General features: G+C 32.7%; 3 protein-coding genes across 3 annotated transcripts; 1 reads left to right on the top strand and 2 right to left on the bottom strand.

Annotated features, from left to right (window-relative positions):
* The first annotated feature begins 2,330 nt into the window (after positions 1-2,330).
* Positions 2,331-6,219, top strand: LOC132717003 (uncharacterized protein C17orf113-like). The gene is made up of 7 exons (XM_060700354.1): positions 2,331-3,174; positions 3,397-3,543; positions 3,821-3,968; positions 4,261-4,336; positions 4,914-5,027; positions 5,207-5,397; positions 5,575-6,219. The coding sequence occupies exons 1-7, from the start codon at positions 2,331-2,333 to the stop codon at positions 6,125-6,127; spliced, it is 2,073 nt and encodes a 690-aa protein (XP_060556337.1). The 3' UTR covers positions 6,128-6,219.
* Positions 6,220-9,204: 2,985 nt separating this feature from the next.
* LOC132717046 (uncharacterized) lies at positions 9,205-17,928 on the bottom strand. The gene is made up of 4 exons (XM_060700432.1): positions 17,564-17,928; positions 10,976-11,461; positions 10,040-10,177; positions 9,205-9,452 (listed from the first exon to the last, which is right to left on the bottom strand). Exons 2-4 carry the CDS (start codon positions 11,444-11,446, stop codon positions 9,216-9,218), a joined length of 846 nt encoding a protein of 281 aa, XP_060556415.1. The 5' UTR covers positions 11,447-11,461; positions 17,564-17,928; the 3' UTR covers positions 9,205-9,215.
* A 3,383-nt stretch (positions 17,929-21,311) lies between these two features.
* LOC132717006 (uncharacterized) lies at positions 21,312-26,516 on the bottom strand. The gene is made up of 3 exons (XM_060700358.1): positions 26,511-26,516; positions 23,831-24,307; positions 21,312-22,855 (listed from the first exon to the last, which is right to left on the bottom strand). Exons 1-3 carry the CDS (start codon positions 26,514-26,516, stop codon positions 21,743-21,745), a joined length of 1,596 nt encoding a protein of 531 aa, XP_060556341.1. The 3' UTR covers positions 21,312-21,742.
* Positions 26,517-26,706: the final 190 nt, after the last annotated feature.

The following is a 26,706-nucleotide window of genomic DNA, read 5'->3' on the forward strand; positions in this document are numbered from 1 at the left end:
CAACACTTAATTTTAAGTGCCAGAATCAACAATCCCGAAGGACCAGAAAAATATAACATCACTGAAGTGAAGCAAAGCGCAGCTATAAAAAGCTGCCACATAGCACTTGGCACCTGCTGTTGTGAAATATAAAAATCAGGAGAAAGTGTGATCAAACGGAAGCATCACTCAAAACAACATTACATGAAATTTCAGACTCGGTTTCATTGAGTCTGTACTGTACATGAGACATAATGGAAAAAATGCAACATCCCTCACGCCCCTTAGCACCGACTTGAGCGGTATTCAATTTTCAACACTTAAAAGTGCCGGAATCAATGACCCCGGAGGACTAGCAAAGAGAAAAATTGCTTGAAGGCAAACATATTTGTTTTGTTTTTTTACCCAACTGCAGCTAGCCTAACCACACTGTATGGGACACCCGACTCTTTAAAAGTTGATTACAAAATGCAGTAATGAAAATTGTTTAATTAAAGAAAATTTTACTTGTTAAAATATAATGAAAGCTAAATTTATTTATTAATTATTATTTATTACTAATCCAAGATTTTTATTGAAAATGCTTATTAAAATGCATGTTTCTTCTGTCAATATTTATTGTTGAATGAAATATTACAAAGCAGTTGTTGTTTTTGTTACCTGTAAATCGAGATATTCATTCTTTTGTGGCACGTTCTTTTCAGTTTATTAAGCATTGTGAAGAAATTACGTTTTCTTTATGCTAAAATTATTTTGTATAGACAAATTTATTTATACTTTTTCTTCACTTGAATAAAAAAACGTTTCTTTCTTATTTAATGTTTGTAATAATGTTTGTATTGTATATTTAGTGCAAACAAACGCATTTATTGAAGAAAAAACTGTCATTTTAGTGATTGAAATAATATATCCTATAAGATGAATATTAGCAAGACGGCACTAAAGGCTGCTTTTAGGGTACTCAGAGCCCTGAAATTACACTAAGGACCTGCATATTTTTTAGAATGATATATTTAAAGCTAAAGAAAATAATTTGCTAAAAGAAAAAAAAGAAATTTGAGCGATTCAAATTATGTTGATCACTTACCGCTACGGGCTCACTGAGGACCTTGTGTTTGCAAGTGAAGACTAGTCACTTAAAAAAACTAACAACATATCAGGGTTTCTATGATGATAGTGCTTCAGCTTCATCTCATAGAATATATTAATGACGTGTCCGTGTCTGATGAGATAATTCGTCGCAAAGAAAAGTTTAATACTCTTGCCTTTCATTTACATCTCTAAGCTCGTTACTTTTTACACCAGTCTAACGGTGTGAAGTCACTTTGTATACTTCCGGTTTGAAGGTGAAAAATGTCAATTACTAGGAATTTTCGTTTTCTGAGAGTAAGAAACACATTAGTTACTTAATTTTTAGTCGAATGTTCAGTAATTTTCATATATTTACATCATGCAAAATATTAAATTCTTATGGTCTCTATGTTTGTCATGTCTCGAAATGTCATTAACTTTCATAAATTCGGATAGGCAATATTCGGTTAAATAATAAATCATTAAATAGAAGTTAGTACAGATATGCTAGACAAACAAGACATAAAACATCATTCATTCTCGAAGATCTTTACCTCCTTTCATGATGAGAATGTATGACACACTGTGACATGCCATAACATACGAGACTGTCCCCAAAATCAGGTGACTCACAGAGGTGTCCTGGAGTATGCTGAAATTATCTCCTTTGTATTAAGAACGATTATGATTTTATGTCATCCTCTAACGCCCTTAATTTATGAATTATAATGTCGAAATTCGGCACCGTTCAACCTTAAAATTAATATTTCCTTTTGATTTGGAAAAAAAAATCCCCCCTTATATTCCGCCTATAAGAGTAAACAGTTTGAATATTCACCACCCTAAAGGTACAGGTATTGTACCCACAAAACAGAGGGGGAGAGAGAAAGAGCCTTGTCTTATTTTCAATTAAATAATATTTTCTTGAACCCAGATATATACTGCAGTGATTCAGATTGTATCGGCCCTTCGGTCAATGGCCGATAAAAGCTACAGATGACCGGAAAAAACAAATTCAGTACGTCAATCGGGCCGAGAAAAATTCGGTTTGTCAGACAATTTGACCGAAAAATTTCTGTAGCAAACGGTCAAAACTTCATTTTACAATTTAGCCTCGATTATAACAGATATTTTCGTCCCTATCTATGCGAATAAAAAGATAAAGTACGAATCGTTTATTTAAAATAATCCGAGTCATACAGGCGCTTATCGGTACCCGGCGCTTATTGATTTAGTGTAGTGCGGAACGCTTCGATGTTTATCGTTGTTGTATGACAAATATGGCGGCGAAAAAACCTCTCTTTGATGCAAAACAACGATCTTTATTTAGTGTTGGTTTTAATAGTGAAAAATCGTCAAACCAGCCGCCTATCAAAGAAAAAGGTAGTTCATCTGATTCTAAAGTACCACGTTCATTTCAAAATAAATGGCTTCAGGCCCACAAGTGGCTTAAGTTCGATACAGAAAAGCAGTTGATGTTTTGTACCCTTTGTATTAACGACGGACGCGACAACATATTTACACAAGGTTGTAATAATTTTAGAACAAGTACTTTTAGTGACCATGTTAAATCAAAAGATCACCAGAGATCTTTAGCGGCCTGTAAAGATGACTTTAAAAGTGTGATGAACAAGCACTTCTCTGCCAAGGAAGAAGCGGTTCTACTTGCCTTAAAGACAGTTTATTACCTGGTTGAAGAAAATATACCGCTCAGTAAATTCAAATCACTCGTTGAGTTTCAGAAAAGTGTTGGTGTGAGTGGCTACAATCATCTGTCTGTATCTGACGGTATAAGCTATGAGTCGGACTATGCTGGTCATGAATTTTTGAAAGCTGTATCCGACACTGTGGAGACACATACTGTACAGAAACTACAGAAGTCCCCATTTGTTACACTTCTTTGTGACGAATCAACAGATCGTACTGTAACACACCGCCTAGTCATTTATTGCCAGGTTTTGGGGGAGGATATGTTTCCTGAAACATTATATTTATGCAACATTCGCCTAGATGAAGGAACAGGTGCAGCTATTTCTTCTGCACTATACAAGGAGTTGGAAAAAAGGGGAATTGGTCCTGAAAAGATAATGGGTCTTGGCACAGACGGAGCTAGTGCAATGACAGGTACTTTTTACAACTAAGCACAAAATTTTACTGATAAAAATGAGACCAATGTTAATACTCAATGCACAATATTAAAATCAAAGTTAAATTTTTATGATGTGAGTTTTTTTGTGACACATGGTGGTATTGCTGTTATAAAAAAAGTTGACTTTTCTTTGAAGTGCAATGATTATTCCTAATACATAGTGACTTGTAATATTTAGCAATTCTACAAAATTTCAGGTAGAGACAGAGGAACTACAGGCATGATGCTGCGTCAAAACCCACATATCATGAATGTACAATGCATTGCCCACAGACTAGCGTTGTGTACAAGTCAGGCGTCTGATTCTGTGCCACCAATGAAAGCATATCAGGAAGTCATAACATGTAAGTAATAATTATAACTATCGATAAGCTCATTTTTTATGCAGTTTACTAAATTTTGATTAAATTCTAAGCATAAACCAACAAATAAAAAATTCTGTCAAACCAACAAATAAAAAATTCTGTCAAATTCAATGCTAAGATATTTTTATAATCTTGTTTGTTTCCTAAGTCTGATGTAAGCTTACTTCAATCAACAAAGTATTTAGTTTTGATTTTGTATATAGCACATGACATTTTAAGAAGAATAAGTTATTTAAGAATTGATTAATCATTTCAGCTATCTTTTACTACTTCAAATTCTCTGCTGCAAGAGTTGCAAAGTTACAGGCCATTCAGGATGTCTTGGACTCCCCCCGATTGAGATTTAAAGAGGTCCATGCTGTTCGGTGGATGTCGTTCTTCTCTGCACTTGAAGCAGTTTACAAGTAAACTATTTAAAAATTTAAAATTAAACATATAACATGATCATCATCTTTTGCCAATGTGCATAAACAGACTTCAATTTAAAACATATAACATGATGTTTTTTTTCCGATATGCATTTTTATGTTTGCTATTGTGAATAAAATCTTTGATTGTTTAAAGCAATTTCAGTTATAGACAGACCAAGCCTATTTTAATATCAACTTATACCTTGAAAATCCTAAAACACAAAGTTCATATGCATAAAAGAACATAATTACAGCAATTTAAATGTATGTTTTTTTTTAATTTCAGGGGCTTGGATCCATTGATTACTTATCTAGCTGCCACCCCAATGAGTGATGCCAAAGCACAAGGATTGAAAAAAAAGGTTGTCAAATTATTTCTGTTGCAAACAGGTTATAAATATACTTGTTTTCTAAATATTTTCAGCAGTTTTGAAGTCATTTTTTAACAACCAGAATGACAGAATAAAGCCATTGATCTTGTGGCTCATGGTATAAACAATATTCAAATTATTATTTATGAATTGACCTTATTGATTTAAATGCAAAAAAACATTAAATTAAAATGCTGAAAATAACCACATGTTCAGAGTTAGCTGTTTTGTTATACAGATTTTAGTTTGAATGTTCCTATTTTATTTTACATTTCAATGTATGTTATTTAATAGATGTTTGCTGCTGTTGGCTGTTATAGTTATTTTGGATGAAATCACATTGTTTTACAGTAAGTTTGTTACAACTTTATATCTTTTCACATATATGTTATTGTATTGCAACTGTGTGTTTTATTTTCTAGCTAAGATTTCAAAATTATTTTTAAATTCAATTTCATGTTAATTAAAACATTTAATTGATAATTTTCTGTATAAAAATACTTTGTCTGAAAAATATCTTGTTGATTTAATTTACCAACAAACAATAATGAAACTTTAATTATTTCAGATTGCCACACTGAAGTTCATATCTATTACCTACATAATGATGGACATCATTCCAATTGTGACTCAGTTGAATCTTTTCTTCCAAAAGGAAATTACAGATGTAGCATTAGTCAAGGTAAAATTCGTTTAAAAGTTACTTACAAAACTTACTAATGCTTGAAGTATTGATTTATACTTGGTGAGTATAAAAATAATTCAGATTGCTTCATTCTTTAAAACCATGCAATAAAACTATTTAAGAATCAAAACTTTATTAATAGAAACATTATTATAAATAAACATTATTTTTGTCAGGTGAAGATTGACCAGACATTGTCAGACCTACAGCAGTTGATAAGCACTCCAGGATGCCATGAGCAGAAGTTAGCTGAGGTCATTACAGACACTTGCTTCAAGGAGCACATTATCTCCCAGTGTCCAAAAAGTGACATAGCTAGTGCCAAGGAGAAATTTATCACTGCACTTGTTAATAATATTGAGAAAAGGTAATTCATTGCATTCCAAGACATTTTCCACACTAGTATAAAGTATCTAAAATGCAGATAGTATTTTTACATGTTATTATTTCATATGACATATAAAAACTATAATTGTTTATACATAACATAACATATAGGTAAATTAAAAAATAGTATAATTCTGTTTTTCTTGTATAATTTCAGGTTTCCAGATACTGATCTTCTATCCTCATTTGGGGTACTCTCAATGAGGCCCATCACACTGCTGTCAGATGTTGAACTGAAAACCTGGGGTGATGAAAAAATAGACATTCTGGTCAATCATTTTGGAGAGGAGAAAAGTCACAAATGGAAGGTTGATGGGGTTCAGCACACTAAGACCAGCTCTCCAATCATAGATCCAGATGCAACAAAAAATGAATGGAAACAGATTAAGATACTTGTTAAAGCAGAAATGTATCCCCGTGATGATCTCTTTAAACTGTGGCATCTTATAAATAAGTTTCATGGTGAACAGTTCCCTAACCTTTTGATATTGGCCAGTCTTGCCATCATATGTCCTGTAAACACTGCAGGCTGTGAGAGGGGGTTTTCTGTTCAAAATCAAACTCTTACAGCTTTGAGAAACAGGCTCAATCCTGACACTCAGGACCAAATCATGAGGATAAGGATAAATGGCAAGCCTAGGGAAGATTTCCCATTTGAAGATGCTTTAAAGGCATGGAAAGCAGCTGTACCTAGAAAATTGTTTAACTGACTGAAATAGAAATGAATGAAATATTTTCCAAACAAAAGGGATATTAATAAAGTAAACTTGAAAGTGTCAATAATGTTTTATTATTCATTTGACTGTTACAAAAATTGTCTTAAGTTTTTTTTTGTACTTTAGGACAAATGACCTAAAAAAATATGCCCATTTAGGACATCTGTCCTAAGGAAAGTGTGTCCAATCTGAATCACTGTATACTAATGATTTGTCCCCAGACAGACTAATAATACAAAGGAGATGTTAACATGAATCATTTAATAGGTATATCTCTTTGTTCCTTTCAATTTATTCTAACTAAAATTATCTGCAATAATTAAGATCAATTAAAGTTCAAGGATTAGTAGGAGAACTATCTCACACTTAAGACTTCTAAAGGTTTTAGTACATTTATATTTTTGTGGGAAAATAGCTTGAAACTGTATGAATTATGATGACATTCTTTTTACATGTTATTTATATTTTATATATATCTCAGCAAACTAAAATTTAAAAAAGGATTGACATTGATTAACATACATGGATAAAATACTTTTTTGGTTTTGCCAAAAGTTCAGATTTCACAATAACTTTATCTTATAATTTATATTGCTTTTGAATGTTTTCTTTATATTTCTACATTTATATAATTTTTATTTAAGGTTGTGACAAACAGCCCTGCAAGATGTCTTTTTTCCTCAAAGAAAGACTCTGGTACAGAGCCATCTAAAGGTATGTAAGCCATAACTTTTTTAGTTTTTTATGTTATAAATGATGTCTTTTTATGTTAAGAAATAAACAATAAAAAACAGTTTTTACAAATGACTCAAATTATACACTGATGATTTGACATCGTATGTTAATCATTGGTAATGGATTGCTAAAAAGACAAGCTAATGTGAATGCAACAAGATTGAAGTTTTCTGTTTTCCTTTTTTTTTCATATTAGCAAATACATTTACAGTACAAGCTCATGAGGTTAAATTTTGGTCATGTCATGATTAAGGTCACCGGAGCTAAAAAGAGAATTTTCTACTTTTTCTTAAGTAAAAAGTAATGCTATGTGTTTATATTTGTCAAAGAGCCACCCTGTATAAGTGTAAGTCATTTTTTCTTGTTTTATTTCAGGAACTACGACAGCTTCATCTCCTCCACCACCTCCAACACAGAAACCAGCTGCTAGCAACACAGTTTCTGATAAATACCAATGTAACGAATATTATGAACATGATGAAATGAGCTTTTATCAGTGGGAAACTTCTATGTCCAGTAAAAGAGTAGGACAGCCCTCGTCAAAAACAAAGTGAATTGACAAAAAAAAAAATGAACTGCTTTTTCAAGTTTTTTTATTTGTTTAGTTTGCATAAATGGTTTATTAAAACAATAAAGAAAAATAAATGTTATAAACATTGAAAACAGTGTGGATTTTTTTCCTTATGTGATTTTTGCATTGAGAGACTTGTTTCAATATTGAGGTGCTTAAAATTAAATAATAATAAATCATTGATAAGGAATATTGGAAGATTATACAGTGCAAACTCTTCATAGCAACATTCTTTTGAAAACAAAGATTTTCGTTGTTGTTGATAGGTGTAGCTTAAGAGCGGTTAAGATATATTGTGAAGTCTTACTTCGGGAAGAATTGAAAAAAAATGTTGTAGAGAGGTAATTGCTCTACAATGGGTCGTTATGTAGAGGTTGCACTGTATTGACACTTTATCTTTTTGCACAGTTTAATAACATATTAAATGAACATAATGCCTCAGAAATTCATACTTTTTTAACACTTTAGAAATGTCAAACATGTGTTTAATAGTGTTTTAATAATGAATCAAGAGCATGTTAGATGTTTGCTACTGAAGAAATTAGTGCTTAACATGCAGTAACGTGTCGTAAAGATAGCAAAATGTAGATTAAGTAGTTATCTGTCTTCCATACAAAATACTTATTCACTATAAGTATACCAATTGACAAAAGGGGCAAAAGAAACAAAAGATAAATCATAATTTTGTAACATGACAAATGAGTATTTTTTGGAAACTGTAACCAAAAATAAAATGGTTTTGGGAAATAAAAATGATAGCATTTATCAGGCATGATGGGCCTTTAAGTTAAAATTCACATAAAAAAATGTTTCTATAAAATCTGTGTGAACAACATACATTCAGTGACCTAAATGTCTGTTTCATGTACATGTACCTGGAACTGGCACATACATTTTAAAATATAAGGTGTTAATAAGAAATACTGATTGTATCCTTATTCAACAGCAATCCAAAGTTTAGATTAAAAGGTTTTGTAAATGTTAGAATGTTAAAATATTGTCAAAATATTTTAAATATTAAAGTCTTTTTGGATTTCAAATGCAGATATTGGAAAAATGAAAAGAAAAATCAAAGAAAACCCAATTTGTGAAAAACAAATAATGGCACTTATAATTAGAAAAATACACATCTGGTGGCTTTCAACATATTCCTTAGTTACCGTATTTCCAGCCAGAGCAAGGTTTTGAAAATTGAGCCAACTCTCATTAATTTTTAATTAACATGAAAGCATGTGAAAGACAAAATTCATATATTGACACTCACTGGATTTTTTTTCTTTTTAAAAATATACAATTGACTTTGATTAAATTTTCACAAATTATCAATGAATGTAACCTTAAGACATGTAGATTGTTTAATTTTGATAGGAAAGACTTATGTTGGGCAGGTAGCAGCAAACCATTGAGCAAGTTAACTGCTAGTCAGACAGAATGGCATTTATGTAAATCAACCAGTACTAAGTCATTTTTACCTAATTTCCCCATGTGCGGACGCTCAAAAATATGATAAGTTCGTTCCAGAACAGAATAGGTTCTATATAAAATTTGTGTTAACTGTTATTTATATAACACAATAAGCTTATATTACACTGTTAATATCAGAAAATCTTATTACAACACAGTCGGTACGTACATCGTGGTGAACTGTTCACTAACTTAACGCCAATCATGTCATTAAATTCCATATTACACCGATGACGTCAAAACGTATGCTGACGTCACAATTTTATATAATAATTGGTCATTTTATTCATTACAGTATTGACAATTATACAATTAGATTGCGGTTAAATTAGAATGATCTTGACGGATGTCTGTCATGTTATCGGAGGTGAATATCGGCGGTGAAGAGCCGAAAAGAATTGGTGTTTCCTTGCCCGGTAGCATACCCGTGCCACGTGCTTTATAAAACCAGCCATCAAGGGAGACAATCACAAAGATAGCAATAATCATTAATAGTAATACAAAGCACACAGCAAAACATCGCTTCTGAAGCTTTTTCTCGGCTGGACACTGAAATAGAAAAGAACAGTACGTTTTAAATATTATCCGTGCAATCTATGATTATAATTTTTAGTATTACGTAATTGCTCGTGCTCATCCGCTTCATTTTGGTGTAATAATTGCCCACCTTAAAGAAATCGACAGAAAATCTTACTTTTATGCGGGTAACTTGATGTGAAACTATTATACATGTATGTAGTTAATATTATCAATATCATTAAAACTATAGTGAATATTGCTTGGCAAACTTAAGGATCGCAGAGATCCGGAAGTGCCCAACATGATTCACTTTAAACGGTACAATCCACGGGAATAGATCAAAGTACCCTATGTATATGCAAGTGTTCATCCGTAGCTGTTCTACAGAAATTAGAAACTTCGACGGGAGCGATAGCGATTTTAATTTCTGTAAAACAGCTACGGATGAACACTTACATATTTAGTGTCAAGCTTTATTTGACCCTTGATTACGTCACTAGGCAGTTTTATGAAACACTATGAAAAATAGGTGACTATTAACGGGATTCAATATAGTATCGACTTCTGTTCTTCATTGAAAATGATATGTAGATATATATAAAGAATGTAATACGTACCCAAAAATGTGGATCTATGAAAGTATCGGGTTTAAATTTTGGCCACTGCCAACTTGAGTCTTTGTTCGGATTCAGTTCTGCCGTGGTCTCGGCGTTAGTTTTGATAGTTATGTTCTCACCATTTGTTAACGAATGTCCCTTGAAAATTAATTAAATTAAAAATTGCCAGCCACATGTATATATCTTTATGGACTTCATAGACTTTTTAAAGAAATGTTTAGATAGTCGTTTGCATGTGCATAAGCATTGCAGTCACTTTACTTTTTTATCGATGCGATTATCCTCCCTTGATGTAAAAGAATGGCGGGCGAAATAAATTTTTATTAATATTTTCCAATAAGAAAGAAGGAATGTATATCTGTAAAGCTATAACTCTCAAGATTATGGCTAGAAAATATAAATATGTAACTATTAAAGTATTCTAAAAAAAGAATTAAAGAAATTAAAATTATTGAAAATTGCATTCATCTGCAATAAACAATTGGTCGAATTTGCTATGAAAAGTCAAATCTCTTTAAATAATTATATTATAATGCTACATATTATACATATATATAGTTTTTATACATCCCTTGGAAGCAAATTACATGAAAATTGCCGACTCGGTTTGACTGAGTCTTTACATGAGGGATAATGAGAAAGCCTAACGTTCCAAACAACCGTTTATACAGGGCTATATAGCCTGTCAAAAATATTTATAACTAATAATATAAGCGTGACAGTCGACGAGACATACGTGCAATATCATAAAGAAACGGAAAGAGAAATGTACAAGTTACCACCGAGCCCTTTCTGTTATTGGGGTTTCGGCGTTCCGGTCCTCTTTGAAAATCTTTTGGAGAGATTTCACGAACTCATATGATTGCACACAAAGTAAGCGAATCTTCTTATTTGTCAGATGTATAGTTATAATCAATTATAACGACGGAGGTTTACCTGATATACTGTACTTTTCCTCCGTAGTTGAGATTTTTGCTCTCCGTTTTTAGCAAGTTCATCGGTGTGCCATACAGTTGCACTATCACAGCCATTTTCTACGTTGTTGTTTAGAATTGTATTTTTTAACTGAAACCTATTACTCATTATACCGTTGAGCATGGACGTTTTTTCAGTCTTTGTAATGGAACCAGGTGGCATAGCGTTGACACGTGACAGAGTCTCTGCGTCAATCTCTTCATAATCGTGCACGGAATTCACGCGTCTGTCATGCTGCTTGTAATATCTGCCATTTGGCATGTAACTTGGCACGTATACATAGTCGTCATTGTCGGGCACTGGAACGCTGGCAGGAATTCGTTGACGTTGCACGGCGTCCTCGTAAATGGGCGGCAGGTCACTAATATAACTTGGACGGTAATGTTTCAAGCTTGACCTGTGAATGCCGGTTATCGCAAACGTCGTCGCCATTTTGGCATGCCAGCTCTGAAAGTAAATGATGTGTTCTTAATAAACGTTTCATGTATAAAATTTGTGATGAATATAATAACGAAGAAAGAAAATACTAAAAGCGTATTGATGTAAACTTTTGACGCAATGGACATAAAAGTCGAAATTAGTTTAATATATTTCAATGTTAAAGACAATACTAAAAGAACAAAAAAAATGTTCTACATGCATTAAAATACGGCCTTTGCAGTTGAACCTATTTCAACGCACCAGCACCAAAACAAGTGAGCATTCCTATAACCGAACAGTACCAATATTTAAGAAGTACTAAACAAAACAGCAACAGCAAATCAAATGAAAATATGTAAAAGAAAACCATAAAGATAAGAAAGAACACCATGAAAATCAAAACCCAAAAAGTAAAAGAAATAAAAAAGATACCGTTTAGCTACTTAATATATTCGATAACCAATCCCAAAATAACATAATGTATTGCGAATGAATATTTAACATATTTTTAAAACTGAAATGGAAATATTCCGTTTTTTTTTTTTAAAGTTGTTGTTTGATTATAAATTTAAATGTTTGTTTTATGCTGAAATCGGGGGAAATGTACTTGTTTTCCCCGTTGGCGGGTGCAGCGTAAATTTATGTTAATGATATGGATATGGGCTAGCTTAATGTCTAAAAATAGATGATCATGTTTATTTATTGGCCTAAAATCGTTTTAAAATATACAATATTAAAACAAAAAAGGTATAAATTAGCAATATCGGAAGCAACGGTAAATTGCCACAAAGATATGAATATGCTAATGTTGAAAACTTGTAAATTTATAAATACATTATTATCATCAACATTATTTTATAATCGAGTAACAATGTATATTTGACCGCTCGCAGCATCAAATGTGCATGTATATTTATGTATGTTACTAGTATATATATAGTCATACATGTATATATTCGTCACCATATATATGTTGATATTAAAGCCTCAGGGTAACTATTAATTCGACACTATATTAACTTATCACATTTCATCTCTTGATCACCTGGCACATGGACTGACTACAAACTGGACACTGTAAATTCAATGAACGCATTGAGTTAAAGGCACATTATGCCTTAGACAAATAAATTTTCATTTCTTTAGAAATCGATAAAATTTTGTAATGTTTGAATAATGGTTTTAGAGAAATGTTTCATGCTTTTTACCTGAAAAAATATCGATATATTTATAAAATGATTTGTCATAAAATAGCAAAATGTTAACAAAGTAGTATTTTGCCTTCCCTACAAAATACTGATTCACTATAACTGTACTCATTGCCAAAAAAAGGAACTGATGAAAAAGATGGTTCAGGTAATTGGCCAATGAGTTTCTTAATTTTTGAATACATTCTGTACTTCATAAGTAAACCAAAATTGAAAATCTTTAAAAAAAATAAAAATTAAACCAATTCTGAGGCATTATGGGCCTTTAAATAAATCGTAAATCATAAACACGATATTGTAAAACCAAAACATGTGCAGCTTTTCTGCGTAAGTCCGATCTTATCATCAATGTTTTCTTTGGACATAGTTTGTAGATATTGTTAAATGGGCGAAAGGTTTCTTGTCAATTTTATAATAAAGTCATTGTTGTTATTGCTGTTGTTGTTGTTGTAAAAGTTACATATACTATGACGTCAACCTAAACATCCGTGACACTGACCCTGCATTATAATCGGCAAATGATTAATAATAAAGATATGAAATATATACAGCAAACGTAAATTTTCTTTGATTTTTTTTGTAGTGTCATTTTATTAATGTAAAAATTCGTGCCGGTCTTTTTTTTCTTCGTAAGCTGTCAATCCGTTTGAGGGCTGCGCTTTTAATAAGAGGTGCGTTTGCCTTGCTCATATTTGCTGTAAGAAGTACGTAACATCGCAAGGATAAAACTATTACATATTCTACATGAACAACAGATTCCGTGCCTCTTTTCCATTGAAATATTACTATTATTCGGAACACCTCACCGATTACCCATATAGTCTTTATAATTAGTGAAATACATTTTGTAAATTAAATACAGTGGGACCAATTGACCACGATCATCAGGGCTTGGTGATAATGCAAGACTCTGATGATAATAATTACAGGCTTCAAAGACAGTAGCCAAAACTTTTGCCAATTTCGATCCCGTTTTTTTACTAGCATTTTTATGTGCGAACATAAAGAATATAAAACTGTTGCTATGGTTTTTGCAGAAAGCCCTTGCATCACGGTAAATTTCACGAAAAAAGGAGAAGATTTAAACCATCGCTCAAATTTACTTATATACAGTGACATGCCTTGTGTTATTTCTTTTTAAACATGCCAGAGAACGCCAGAGAACAGAGAGTCACTAACTGCACAGGTGATCTTTCTGCTTCTGTTTTTTTCTCAAAAGAGTCTAACTTGAGTTTTATTTTCATGATAAATAATGTATATTAGGAAACATGTACTGTGCGATCTACCCCTAAAAACGCCAAAAAAACAACAAAATTGACAATGTTGCCAGGCTCGGTTTGGAAAGTACAAGCTACCTTCGACGCCCCATAGCACCGATTACTAATATTCTTCGTAAAGTTCATAAATAAAACTATTTTTGAAAATAAGTGATCGATTTGATTAATGTTTATGTTTACATTAATACATTGATTGATAAAGATTGAGGGCTATGACAGCTGACTGCTAGCTTTACAAGTTAATCTGATGATATTGATGGATTGTTATATGATACGTAGCTCATCGTTCAATCCATGAACGGGACAGCAGTTGAAGTCCACGACAACAGTCGTACTAAATAAATGTATAGCAGCTTGGTGGAGTAATGAAATTTGAGAATTTGTCCGTTTTCTAAATTGCCTAATCAAATTTCTTATAAAATAAAAATAACAATGAAAAAGGACTAGTGACATGTGACATGCCTTATACCGTCGACCCTTTAATTAAATAAATATTTATTGTTAAATATATCGATGAGATTAGCTAATTTGCTAGTCAGTGAGGATGTCCCATAACACCCACCTCCCCCCTCCAAAAAACAACAACAACAAAAAAAAAAAAACAAAAAAACAACAACAACAAAAACAACACCCATATCCATCAAAGAGTTTGGCTATGTTTGAACTCCTTATTTGTATTACAGATTTAGCCGGATATCGTTAGTTTCACCAAGGCCTAGTGATGGCCATTGCACTGCAAGTTGTTTGACTGTAAACTTTTATATTAAATCCGACTTTTAAATCAAACAACAGTTTTTACACCGCATTATAACCAACAGTCGTTTGCATGTAACAAGTCTTTATACTCAGTAATATTCAGGGGACCTCCGAATTTATATCGGTATATCCGGATATCGTTATATCCGGGAGGCAAAAATTTGATAACAAAAATCGGGACCGTCGTTATTAGAGTTTATATATAATACTGTACAAATTGCTTTATGTTAAAATTAGAATTTATTAACAAGAGTATATAAATAAAGTGTATGTAGTTTTATATATATACAGGGCTGCAGTCGATATTTGAAAAAAATAAATATTTTTTTTCTCTCAAAAGGAAGTTTGCTGTGTTATAAATTCGTTATAAATGTTTCTGACAGGTTGCTTGACCGTGTAAAAATGGTTGTTTGAAGTTCGAGTCTTGTGGCTCGAGTTATATTTCCAAACAACTATTTATAAAGGGACATATAACATGTCAAAAAATTAATATTACTAATAAAAGTAATGATATAAACGTCACGATTATCCAATGAAAAGCGACGTTACAAATGTGCAGTATTATAAATCGTTACATACGTGTATTGTAAAGCTAAATGTAAACGACAGTATTGTCCGCAGCAAAACGACGTGTCGTATCTTTCTAATTTTTATTGTTGCATTCGCATTTTAGTGATATCGGTTAGACACTGTGATATCTTTGAACTCTAAATGGCCCTTCGCCGGACTTTCGGGACGAAAGGCGTAAAGATTCCACAGTGTGTGACCATGAATAATATTTATTTTCTGCCTCTCTTAGTTCAAGGTTGTATAATTTATGTTTCATGCTATATTACAAGTATGAATTGATGATCTTATAGGGCGTAGGGTCACACTTTCTTTTTCATTATTTTGTTTCCACGTAAACATGTCGCTAATGACAGATTTTTAATTACGCAGTACATGTACTTAATTCAGGATAACACACTTAAAGTATTTCCCTTTTATTAGATCGTTTCTGTAAAAGACGTAAAGAAAACCCAAAAAAGGAAGTATTATGCATATGAATATAATTATAACGTCAGTGCTTTTATATTGGTGACGTCACGACTCCAGCAATACATGGTATTGAAAACGGAAATTTCTCCGGAAACATGTATTACTTCATTTAAAAATGCTGTAATTTCATTAGAAAATCTTTTATTTCTATGGAAATGTTTATGCGACTCTGCATGTGACTAAACAAGGACGTCACGTGATAATAAACAAGTTACAATATCATTGCAGCCACAAAACCTAGTTACGCCATAAACTGACAAGAGATGATTTTATTTTTATGTTATAAAATTATAACGATGTAAAAACCCGCTTAATTATTGCTCAAATTTTGTCTGATATTGCTCAAATTTAGTCTGATATGATAATTTTCTGTTTATCTAGTCATAGCAAATTTGTATCATGTCATTTGTTCATGTTATATAGCAAATTTTGTATTACGTCATTTGTTCATGTTTAATATGTTGTATTCTGATGCCTCTCAGAGGCCTAGAATTTGAAAATAAAAGTTCAAAAAAAAAGTAAAATGTATAATTATCATGAAAAAAAGGTCAGATGTTAAAATGATGCGTATGTAAAATCACTCAGTTAGCAAGCAGGGAAAATGTTGTCGTTCAAGTTATCGATTAGCTATTAGTATTCAAAACTATATACATTTTGTAAACTTAATTAATGTAACACACATATTAAATATGAAAACAACAACAACAACAACAAAACCCCACAAAAAACCAACAGAAACAGAAAAAAATCATCATCTTCATCATCAACAACAGCAGCAGCAGCAGCAGCAGCAGCAACAACAACAACCAAATATTGTACCTAAACCATTTTTCTTGAAGAAAAAAAACACTAAATTTTTATTCAGTACCGTCCCTGACTCGCGATATATAATTTAAACTTTAAACTTAATTCAAAATAAATAAAAAATATCAGTAGAATTTGAATTTCAAAATGTTTCGTCATATCCATTTACGATGAAGGGATACATCTATTTAGCAAATTTGATTTTCTTAAAGATAAATCAATTTTCTACGTTTAAAATTACATTTAAAGATTATAAAGCTATTTATCTGCTTCCTGTAGTTTTTAAATAATTGTTTGAATTTTAAAAGATAATACCAAAATACTTGTAAGAAATACATTTGTATTTTTCGTCAAAGCAGCATGCTTCCAGATTCATGCTAATTTTCACTTTGAAAATTTTGAAAATTAATTTAAAAGTAAAAGATTGTGAAGGAACAAACAAGGTTATTTACGCAATGCAAACGGCGCTAAAATTAAGGTGTGCAAAATAGTCCTTGTTGCGTTAGTCACGCAGTAGAAATATACGATGATAAATACTGCTAAATTAGTCATTAATTGCACATAATATGACAAAATATTACTGGAATCTTGAATCTTTTTACATTTCTTAAAATTTTTTAGAACATTTTTTCAAGTTTAGTTATTTTGGCTCATCTGGAGGCATGCAACTTTTAAAGCGAATAGTGGATACATTAAATATATGCTAAGCAGTTAAAACCCTACTTAAAATAGCACAACGATATTTTGTTTCGGAACAATATTCATGTGTCAATTAAAAGACACGTATTCTATATACGTTACAAAAATTAACTTTGAATTATGGAAAAATATACTTTTGCAATACTTTATAAATTTCGTAAAAAAAATCAAATGTATAGCTTTATACACAAAAAATAGTAAATTAATTATAGTTTCGTTTGGAAACAAATCCGCCAAATTCGATAGCTCTAAATTCAAATATTTTCTTCTATTATTATTTACATGGCACCAGTCGAAATGGAAAGAAAAAAGAAAGAAAGAAAAAAATACAAAAACAAATTACGCACCTGTAGTTAATCAAATAAAAAAACCAAGTTGATCGGCCAATCCGTTTTTATATGAATAAACACTTTATTTAGCACTTTTTATGTATACATCGTGATTCAAATTGCAATATTCAAAGCGCGTGTACTATTTGACTGTATCAGTGCCCTTTAACACCGCTGTAATTAATTTCTGTTCAACCTCCATCCAGGGGCAATTCATCACTGTATATCAATGATATATCAAACAGTTTAAATGTTAATACCTCTCTATAAACATTTCCAAAATTATATGAATTAATACGCGTGAACTTTTTCAATATAATCACGATTTGACTTCGTAAATCTTGTTGAAAATGCGGGTTATAACGGGAGGCGCGTGGGTTTGACAAGGTGGCTGGGTCGTTTATGGTGGCGTGTGGGTTTGACATGGTGGCTGGGGTGTTTAGTTTATGGCTTATTTATTGAAGAAGACCTATCAGGCATGCAGTTAATGCAGTGGTCAGGAAGGCCTGACTGGTGTTAAATCGCCTAATGGAAAATGTCAAAGTGTCGGAAAAATAAATAAATAAAAAGTAAATTGTGTACTTAATTTGGACAGGTTGTTTTTTTCTCTCTATATTTATCGCAAACAAATTTGTTTGCATTCTTTGTATATTTTGACCATATCTTGGTTAAAGATAAAAAGGTCTCGGTTGGTATCTTAAGACAACATGCTAAATACATGTGAAATTTAAAAGTTAATTACTGTATATGAGCATGTACATTGTATAGTGTGGGGGTGCTGCTGGAAATAAGGAAAAAAAAATCATCATCATCATTATCATCGTCGTCGTCGTCATCATCATCATCATCATCAATAACAACAACAGCATCAGCATCAGCAGATGTGGGATAAGGTTACTACAGGCAGTGGCTGTTTATCAGAGTCGAAATTATCGTGGAATATTTTTTTAAAATGCTAAAGTAATGAATAGCCTAACATTATTAGTTTACTTTACATTTTCAGTTTACACCGGAAACAAAATTGTTTGCACACGTCATTGGGCAAAAATACAGGATGTTTAGGCTTCTGCAGACAGAAAATATTAAGATAACTTTAAATACAGTTTATGCTGACCGCCAATATCCGAAAGACCAAGACTTGTGTCAGTTCGCGAAGCCTGCTCTAAATACAAAAGGAATGCATAAAAGTGCATGGGTTATTCCTTCAAACGCACCAAAAGGTCTTTTTAGAGCAGATATCAGATAACGATTTAACTTGGTTCGCAATACAACTAATAGACCTTAATTATATTGTACAAGGGCATCATGTTAATGACATCCTGGTCTTGACGAATGCAAACAAAGGCCAGAATCTTATAGGACGCAAAACAACAACAACAAAACTGTTCATATTTTCATTTATGTATTCAAATGCGAGACAGTCATATTAATATAAAAAAACAATTTAATTCATTTCATTATCTTAAAAATGAATAAGTAACTAAAATTACTGACAACTTGACAAAAAACAACAACTTATTTTCTAGCCTTAGCCTCAATACCACACCAAATTTTAACTCATGCGACTAGTGCAGACCAAGATCAGCTGGCACATACGTCACATGCGGTCAGATCATGGTCTGCACTGTTTGCCATTCAGCCAGTAAATGTTTTGACCCAGTCCCCTCCCCTAAAAATGATAAATGATTTTGTCCCGATTGAAAGATGGACAGGTCCATTTAAGATATTAAGCTTGGTTAATGTAAATATATACATGTTTCATTGCGGTGATATTATTGACTTTATGTAATTAACAATTTCCGTTTAGATGTTAATGTGCACCGTGGAGTCGCCATTAAACCAAACGTTATTTTTGCACTCAATAATCTTTTGCAATGCTTAATTTAACAATACACGATGCAGTAAATACTTTTGTGCACTTTTAATGCCCCCGGGACCAAAAACCAGACAGACCTCGGAGAGATAAAGGTTTTTATGTCACAAATTAAACCCCTTAACACATTAATACGAGACATCATTTACAAACAACGTGTGGACGATTGAATAAAAGGTGCTCAACGAAATGTAACATTTTCGAATGTACTAAATGATGATTTTTTTATTTAATTGAAGCCAATTACACGCAAAATATAACGACAAGGTTATGTATTACATCAGTTTTAAACTAGCCATATATATAAAAAAGAAGTCGTATATATATAATATTATGCAAACATTTTTGTTGGTTTTGAAGAATATTATATCAGATAAAAACTAAATATTTGTGGATTTTAATAATGGTTTATTACACTACACTACATTTGTATTTACAATGTTTAATGATATGGTTTTTTTCCGATAAAATATTGAAAAAACGAACAACCAATATAAACAAACAAAACGAATAACAAAAAAGAACAACAACAAAAATACACGCACAAACAAGAACACACGCGAAATACGAGAAAAAAACCCCACAAAAAACAAGATTTAATTCATAATTATAGAAGCCATATCGTACTTTTAGAGAAATTGAATTTTGATTCAAAGAAGAATTCATTAAAGATAAACATTTGCATTACAGTAATACGGAAAGTCATTTCCTGCCAAAAAGTTTAGTAGTAGAAAAAACAGAAGCAGGAGAAAATTACATAATTATGTAAATATTTGTTTCCTTTTCTCTTTTTTTACAATAAAGATAGCAATTCTGGTGAGACATACATCAATTTATACATCTTTAGAAAACAATAAAACAATAAAAAACTATATACATGTGCTACAAGATAGTTAACGTTGCATAGTCGTTTTGACAAATAGTACATACAAAATGTACAAAACAAATCCTCAGTGTCAATAAAAAATGCAGAGTTGGAAAATGCCGTAAAATATGCCTGATACAAATGACAAATGAGTTATGCACACAGTGGTATCAACTTAAGATGCCAATACATTTAAGTTCAGTTTAAGTTGTTGATGAAGATATGTGAACTCAAGTTGTTGATGCAGATATGTGAACTTAAATTGTTGATACAGATATGTGAACTTAAGTTGTTGATGCAGATATGTGAACTTAAGTTGTTGATGCAGATATGTGAACTTAAGTTGTTGATGCAGATATGTGAACTTAAGTTGTTGATGCAGATATGAGAACTTAAGTTGTTGATGCAGATATGTGAACTTAAGTTGTTGATGCAGATATGTGAACTTAAGTTGTTGATGCAGATATGTGAACTTAAGTTGTTGATGCAGATATGTGAACTTAAGTTGTTGATGCAGATATGTGAACTTAAGTTGTTGATGCAGATATGTGAACTTAAGTTGTTGATGCAGATATGAGAACTTCAGTTGTTGATGCAGATATGTGAACTTAAGTTGTTGATGCAGATATGTGAACTTAAGTTGTTGATGCAGATATGAGAACTTAAGTTGTTGATGCAGATATGTGAACTTAAGTTGTTGATGCAGATATGTGAACTTCAGTTGTTGATGCAGATATGTGAACTCAAGTGGTTGATGCAGATATGAGAACTTCAGTTGTTGATGCAGATATGTGAACTTCAGTTGTTGATGCAGATATGTGAACTTAAGTTGATGATACAGATATGTGAACTTAAGTTGCTGATGCAGAAATGTGACCTTAAGTTGTTGACATAATTAAATTATGGTATTTTCTTTGGTTGATGATGTAGAAATTTTACCTTCTGTTTTTGATAGCTTCTTTAGTAAATAGCGTCTTTGTTTTGTCTTTATCAATTAATTAATTTGACAAAGATCAGGATTGGTTGTAATATTTAATCTATCTATATATATTCATAATATCAACATTAAAATCATAAAAAAAATTGACATTCTTATTCTATGTCAACAGTGTATAATACAATAATTATTACACGGCATTCTGATTTTACACACAAAAGAAACAACAATAATTACAAATGCAACATTTGTTGACATAGCCTAGCTTCGTATTCATAAATCATTTAAAAATACACTCAAATGTATTTTAATCATGAAAAGTATATTCATATGACGGAGACGACAATAAGACTGTGTTTCCTTTTTAATAAAAAAATAACAGTTTATTCGTAACAATTCGAACACTCTTTCAGAAATATATTTTTTTATTTCTTAGTAAAACATAGGCAATGCAGAGGCATAGATAATTTTCCTTCAGGTCTAATTGTCAATGCATTTTCTTGTTGTTAATACATTCGTGAATTACTCTGGACTCAAACTCAACTCATCTAAATACGCAACCCGGCATGGCTCATCCATAAAGGGAACCATGTAATCCTGGGCGCGTGGTACCAGCTTCCATGCACTTCCGTCCTCTAGACTACGTACATAATTGTCCCTCTCTCCATTCATTATTGATGTTATTTTTTCAATTACCTTGCTTAGGGGATCTCGACATTGGACGTTTGCCCTCAAGGTGTTCCGAATATGACCAGGCTGGTGATGAATGTCACAGATGGTTACACATGTTCCAAAAACACTTTTGATAGCACTATAAATTACATTATCTTTTTTTTTCATTTTACGGTCTAATTCTGGTTTGAAATCATACTGGATATCAGCGCACTGCTTCACATGATCAAAGAAACGCTTGTAAGTGTCACCATCTGTGTCAAAATGAAGCATGACAGGACCAAGCATCATAGGAGAGTATTTCCTCTTGGAGTTCGTGTCAACGAAGTTGGTGTTCCGAAACACAAACATTGTGACGTAACAGTTCCCTAGGCTGAATGATCTTTCTACGTGAAGGGAATGTAGTTGCTTTTTACAGAGGGTCAGCAATGCTTTTCCATACAAGTACACAGACGGGGAACGACCATTTCCAAAGTCAACCTTCTTGACGATGGTGTCGGACTCAGTTGAATACAAATTGAAAATCTTCATACTTTCCTCGCATGCTCTTTCTAACTGTTCCATTTCAATTTCACAGACGACAGGTTGGGTACGATTTCGACATTCTTGAAATGGTTGAGAGCACGATTCTGGATGAGTGGAGTTGCTGTGCTTTTTACACGAATCTAAGGTACAATGAGAGTTCTGTTTGAATTCAGATTTAAGGCATTCGTCCGCGTCGTGAATTGTCTTTGAAAATGGCATCTTTGTGTCTTTACTCAAATCTGATGTGTTACCATCTACGTCGTCATCATATCGGCTGACCTCTTCCATGGTGGACTTAACGTGTTCTTTTTGATGTTTCTTTTTAACGCTGTCAAACGTCACACTCACGTTTATTGACGTCACACGAATTGACTGGTTGTCCATGTCAACCGACAAATGACCCGGTTTTGATTTCCTCTCTAAAATAACTGGTGATTTCTGTAAAAGATATATAATAGAGTTTAACTGTATCAACATTATCCTTATATTAAACTGCTGCGCCGATTTTTAACTGCTGGATGAAGATGGACTAGCAGATGAATAATACGTTGAAGTTGATGTAACCAACGAGAAATTTTGTCGATATCTTACAACAATAAATGAGCCGCGTCACGACAAAACCAACATAATAGGTTTGCGACCAGCACGGATCCAGACCAGCCTGCACATCCGCGCAGTCTGATCAGGATCCATGCTGTTCGCTTACCAACCCAATTACAAGTAGAGAAACTGATAGCGAACAGACTGCACGGATGCGCAGGCTGGTCTGGATCCATGCTGGTCGCAAACCCACTATGTTGGTTTTGTCGTGACACGGCTCAAATTAATAATTACAAGCTCTACTGTTCTAAATCTGTTCTCGTTTTGTTCTTCTTTTGTTAGCAAAATATCAATAATATTTTGATAAACTGATAATTTCTTTCCTGTTTTGAAACATCATTGACTTATCAGATATCTGCAGTGTTTGCCATGTGTAATAAATAGAGGATATTGAATGAGTGATGTGAGTTCAGTACTAAATTTATTGCACAAGTTGAATAAAATTATATTATGCGAGCATCTGGCAAGAATTTAATATTCTATTTATCACATACCAAAAATAAAGACCGTTTAAGGTGAAAAGAATTATACATACGAAAAATCACTTCATATTTTTGTTTATTTCAATTATTAACTATTCTGCTCTGATTAATACACACAAATCGTTGCACACAAATGCAGTTTGTTGTTTTTTTTATTGTTGGTTTCTGCAGACTTGCAGTTGGAAATGAGAAAACTACATTATGAGTGAATTGTAAGAGTGATTTTAGGCATAATTAAAAGCATAACTATTGCGGGTTTGTCAAATCTTAATCATGGTAACTTAACAGATAGATCGTCAGCTCAAATTACACAATAAAGTAAATTTTTTACCGATGGTTTCTCAAATGAGTCATCAAAGGTGTAACTGAATACATCTTCTATACTGATGTCAACGTCACTTCCCGTGGCTGATTCGTCATCATCGATGTCATCTTCGGACAGGTAGAAATCTTCCATCATAGAATCTGAAAGACCCTTTTTCTGTTTCTTATTGACAGGTTTCCCACAGATAACAACTTCTTCAAATGAATCGTCGAGAACCTGGTCGATCTGCCGTTTTCCTGTCCTTTTATGAGATTCACTATAATCAGAGAGCGTTGTGTCGTCATTTAACGTCAAACTAAAGTTTATTGACGTCACTGGCGTAGATCTATTGCTTGAATTAGGTACCAAACGTCTTTTAGCACATCGTATCAATTTGTCAAAGTTGAGAAGGGAACTTAGGCTCGACAAACGGCGCCGTTTTGTGACCTTCTCCTCTTGTAAGAATGTGCTGTCATGCGAACGTTTACGTTTCAGTTGTGACTTCTGAAAATATAATCAAAGATACTGTAGATCTACTGTACTATTAAAGTAATATTACATAGCAACTCTTAGTATTTTATTTAAATTCTTTGTGTCCAAATAAATCGAGCTTTGATTATCAAATTATTATAGCACGCAATATTTGGGAACAAAGAATTTGAAATGTAAATTACCTTAAAGCATGTTAAAATCTGACAAACACAATACAAATGTATACATCCAGATAACTTGTGAAAGGGTGAATCAACGGCTGTTTGAAATGGTCCGAACCGGAAGAAAAATATAATTGAGCCGCGTCACGACAAAACCAACATTAAGGGTTTGCGACCAGCAAGGATCCAGACCAGCCTGCGCATCCGCGCAGTCTGATCCATGCTGTTCGCTTACAAACTCTATAACAAGAGTTATACTCTATAATATAGAGAAACTGATAGCGAACAGCATGGATCCTGATCAGACTGCGCGGATGCGGAGGCTGGTCTGGATCCATGCTGGTCGCAAACCCATTATGTTGGTTTTGTCATGACGTGGCTCATATAGACTTTGCCCTAAACGTTATCCATAACTAATTTAAATAGCTTCGTGCAGTCTGGTATTCTGAGATGACAGATGGGTTTTAATGATAATACTTGTTGTGCTTGTATCTTGCTTCAGCAGTTATCAGTCACTTTGTATACCCAAACCAAACCTGAACATATTTCGCACACAAAACCGCTGATATTTTTCTTTAAGATTCGACAATGAAACAAATCCGTTGAATTGATAACCGTCGTCGAATTATTCAAATCATTAAATTGTATGCACGAATATAACAAAGGGCTATAACTCATGTTATCAAGTCAAATGTAGTGTTACTGTTCCTATGCAGTTCTATCTTTTAATATACTGTATGATTTATACGCGCAACCATCCCCGCAAATAAACTGATTGTATATATAAGTCTTAAGCTATACAGAAGAGAAGTATGGTTCTAAAACAATTTAGTTTTCCCTATTGCTATTGAGATCTACCAATGTGTGGAGTTTCCAGTTGAGATTCTAAATATTTCTTCAGATTTTTTTTAGATTCTTCAATAGACAATTATGATTGTAAGATAATGAATTTTCTCCTTATGAGATTTATCAGTGTATGAAGTTTCAAGTTGATATCCTTAATATATGTTCAGTTGAGTCGACGAAACAAAGGGGAAAAAGAAAAGAAAGTTACGGTTCTTAATAATTGTGCTTTTCATTATTGAGATACATAAAGCTGTGAAATTTCAAATTGATATACATGTATTCAATACTTAATAAAATAAATTATACCCTGGACTAAAATTAAGTATGAAAAAATAAAAATGAAAATTACTACAAAATTATGCAAAAGGGATCAGTTATGGTTTTAATACAGTGCACTTTGCCTACATATGAGCCGCGTCACGACAAAACCGCATCCGCGCTGTCTGATCAGGATCCATGCTGTTCGCTATCAGTTTCTCTACTTGTAATTGGGTTGGTAAGCGAAAAGCAGGGGTCCTGATCAAACTACGCGGATGCGCAGGCTGGTCTGGATCCATGCTGGTCGCAAACGCACTATGTTGGTTTTGTCGTGACGCGGCTCATATGATCTATCATTCAATAAAATTTCAAGTAAATACCTATACTATACTTTTTTTGAAATGCCACGTGACGCTTATACAATTTAGGTAGAAAAATGCAAGAGGCAATAACTCCTAAATTATAGAAAAGAGAGTTTTGGTCTTCTTAGAAGTGGGATGTAAAGATGTAAAGACATGTGAACTGGTTCAAGTTTTAGGCTCCTTAATTAAATTTCAATTCCGCAATGGGCATCGTAACAGCTAGTCGGAAGACAACGCCAAATCATAAACATAATTATGCGTACCTGGCCAGATCTATATATCTCCCCGTCTTTAACGGTAGATAGTTATTCCTAATGTTTGACCCAGGACAAAGGTATGTTCATATAATATTCCTGAATTTGGACATATGATTTGACCGTATGCATAGCCTGCTTGACCCTTTTCTAAATGAACTAGGGTTTATAGTCCAACTTTGCTTCGGAAATGCTTTTATTTTTCTTCCATAATAGTCCATTTTTGTTGTCCTGTAACAGTTTCCAAAAAATTACTCATTCATTTCATTGCATGGTAACATCTATACTGTAAGCCAGTTTTTGCTTCTTTTGCATTTTGGTAATTAGTACGTACAGTCATTCGTAATGATTTAACAATTATTTATAGTTTCTAAGTCAAAACACCACTTTGTTTACATTTTACTACCTTTCTGACAAAATATTTCACATTCAACCTGGGACATCGTATATCCCAGATTCAACGCTATTTTAACATCTCACTTGTAGCATAGTCGTACATGCAGTTCCTAAAAATGCCCTGAACAGCAGAA

This window comes from Ruditapes philippinarum, unplaced genomic scaffold, assembly GCF_026571515.1.
Source record: "Ruditapes philippinarum isolate M1 unplaced genomic scaffold, ASM2657151v2 ctg121_1_1_1_1, whole genome shotgun sequence".
Taxonomy (NCBI): Eukaryota; Metazoa; Mollusca; class Bivalvia; order Venerida; family Veneridae; genus Ruditapes; species Ruditapes philippinarum.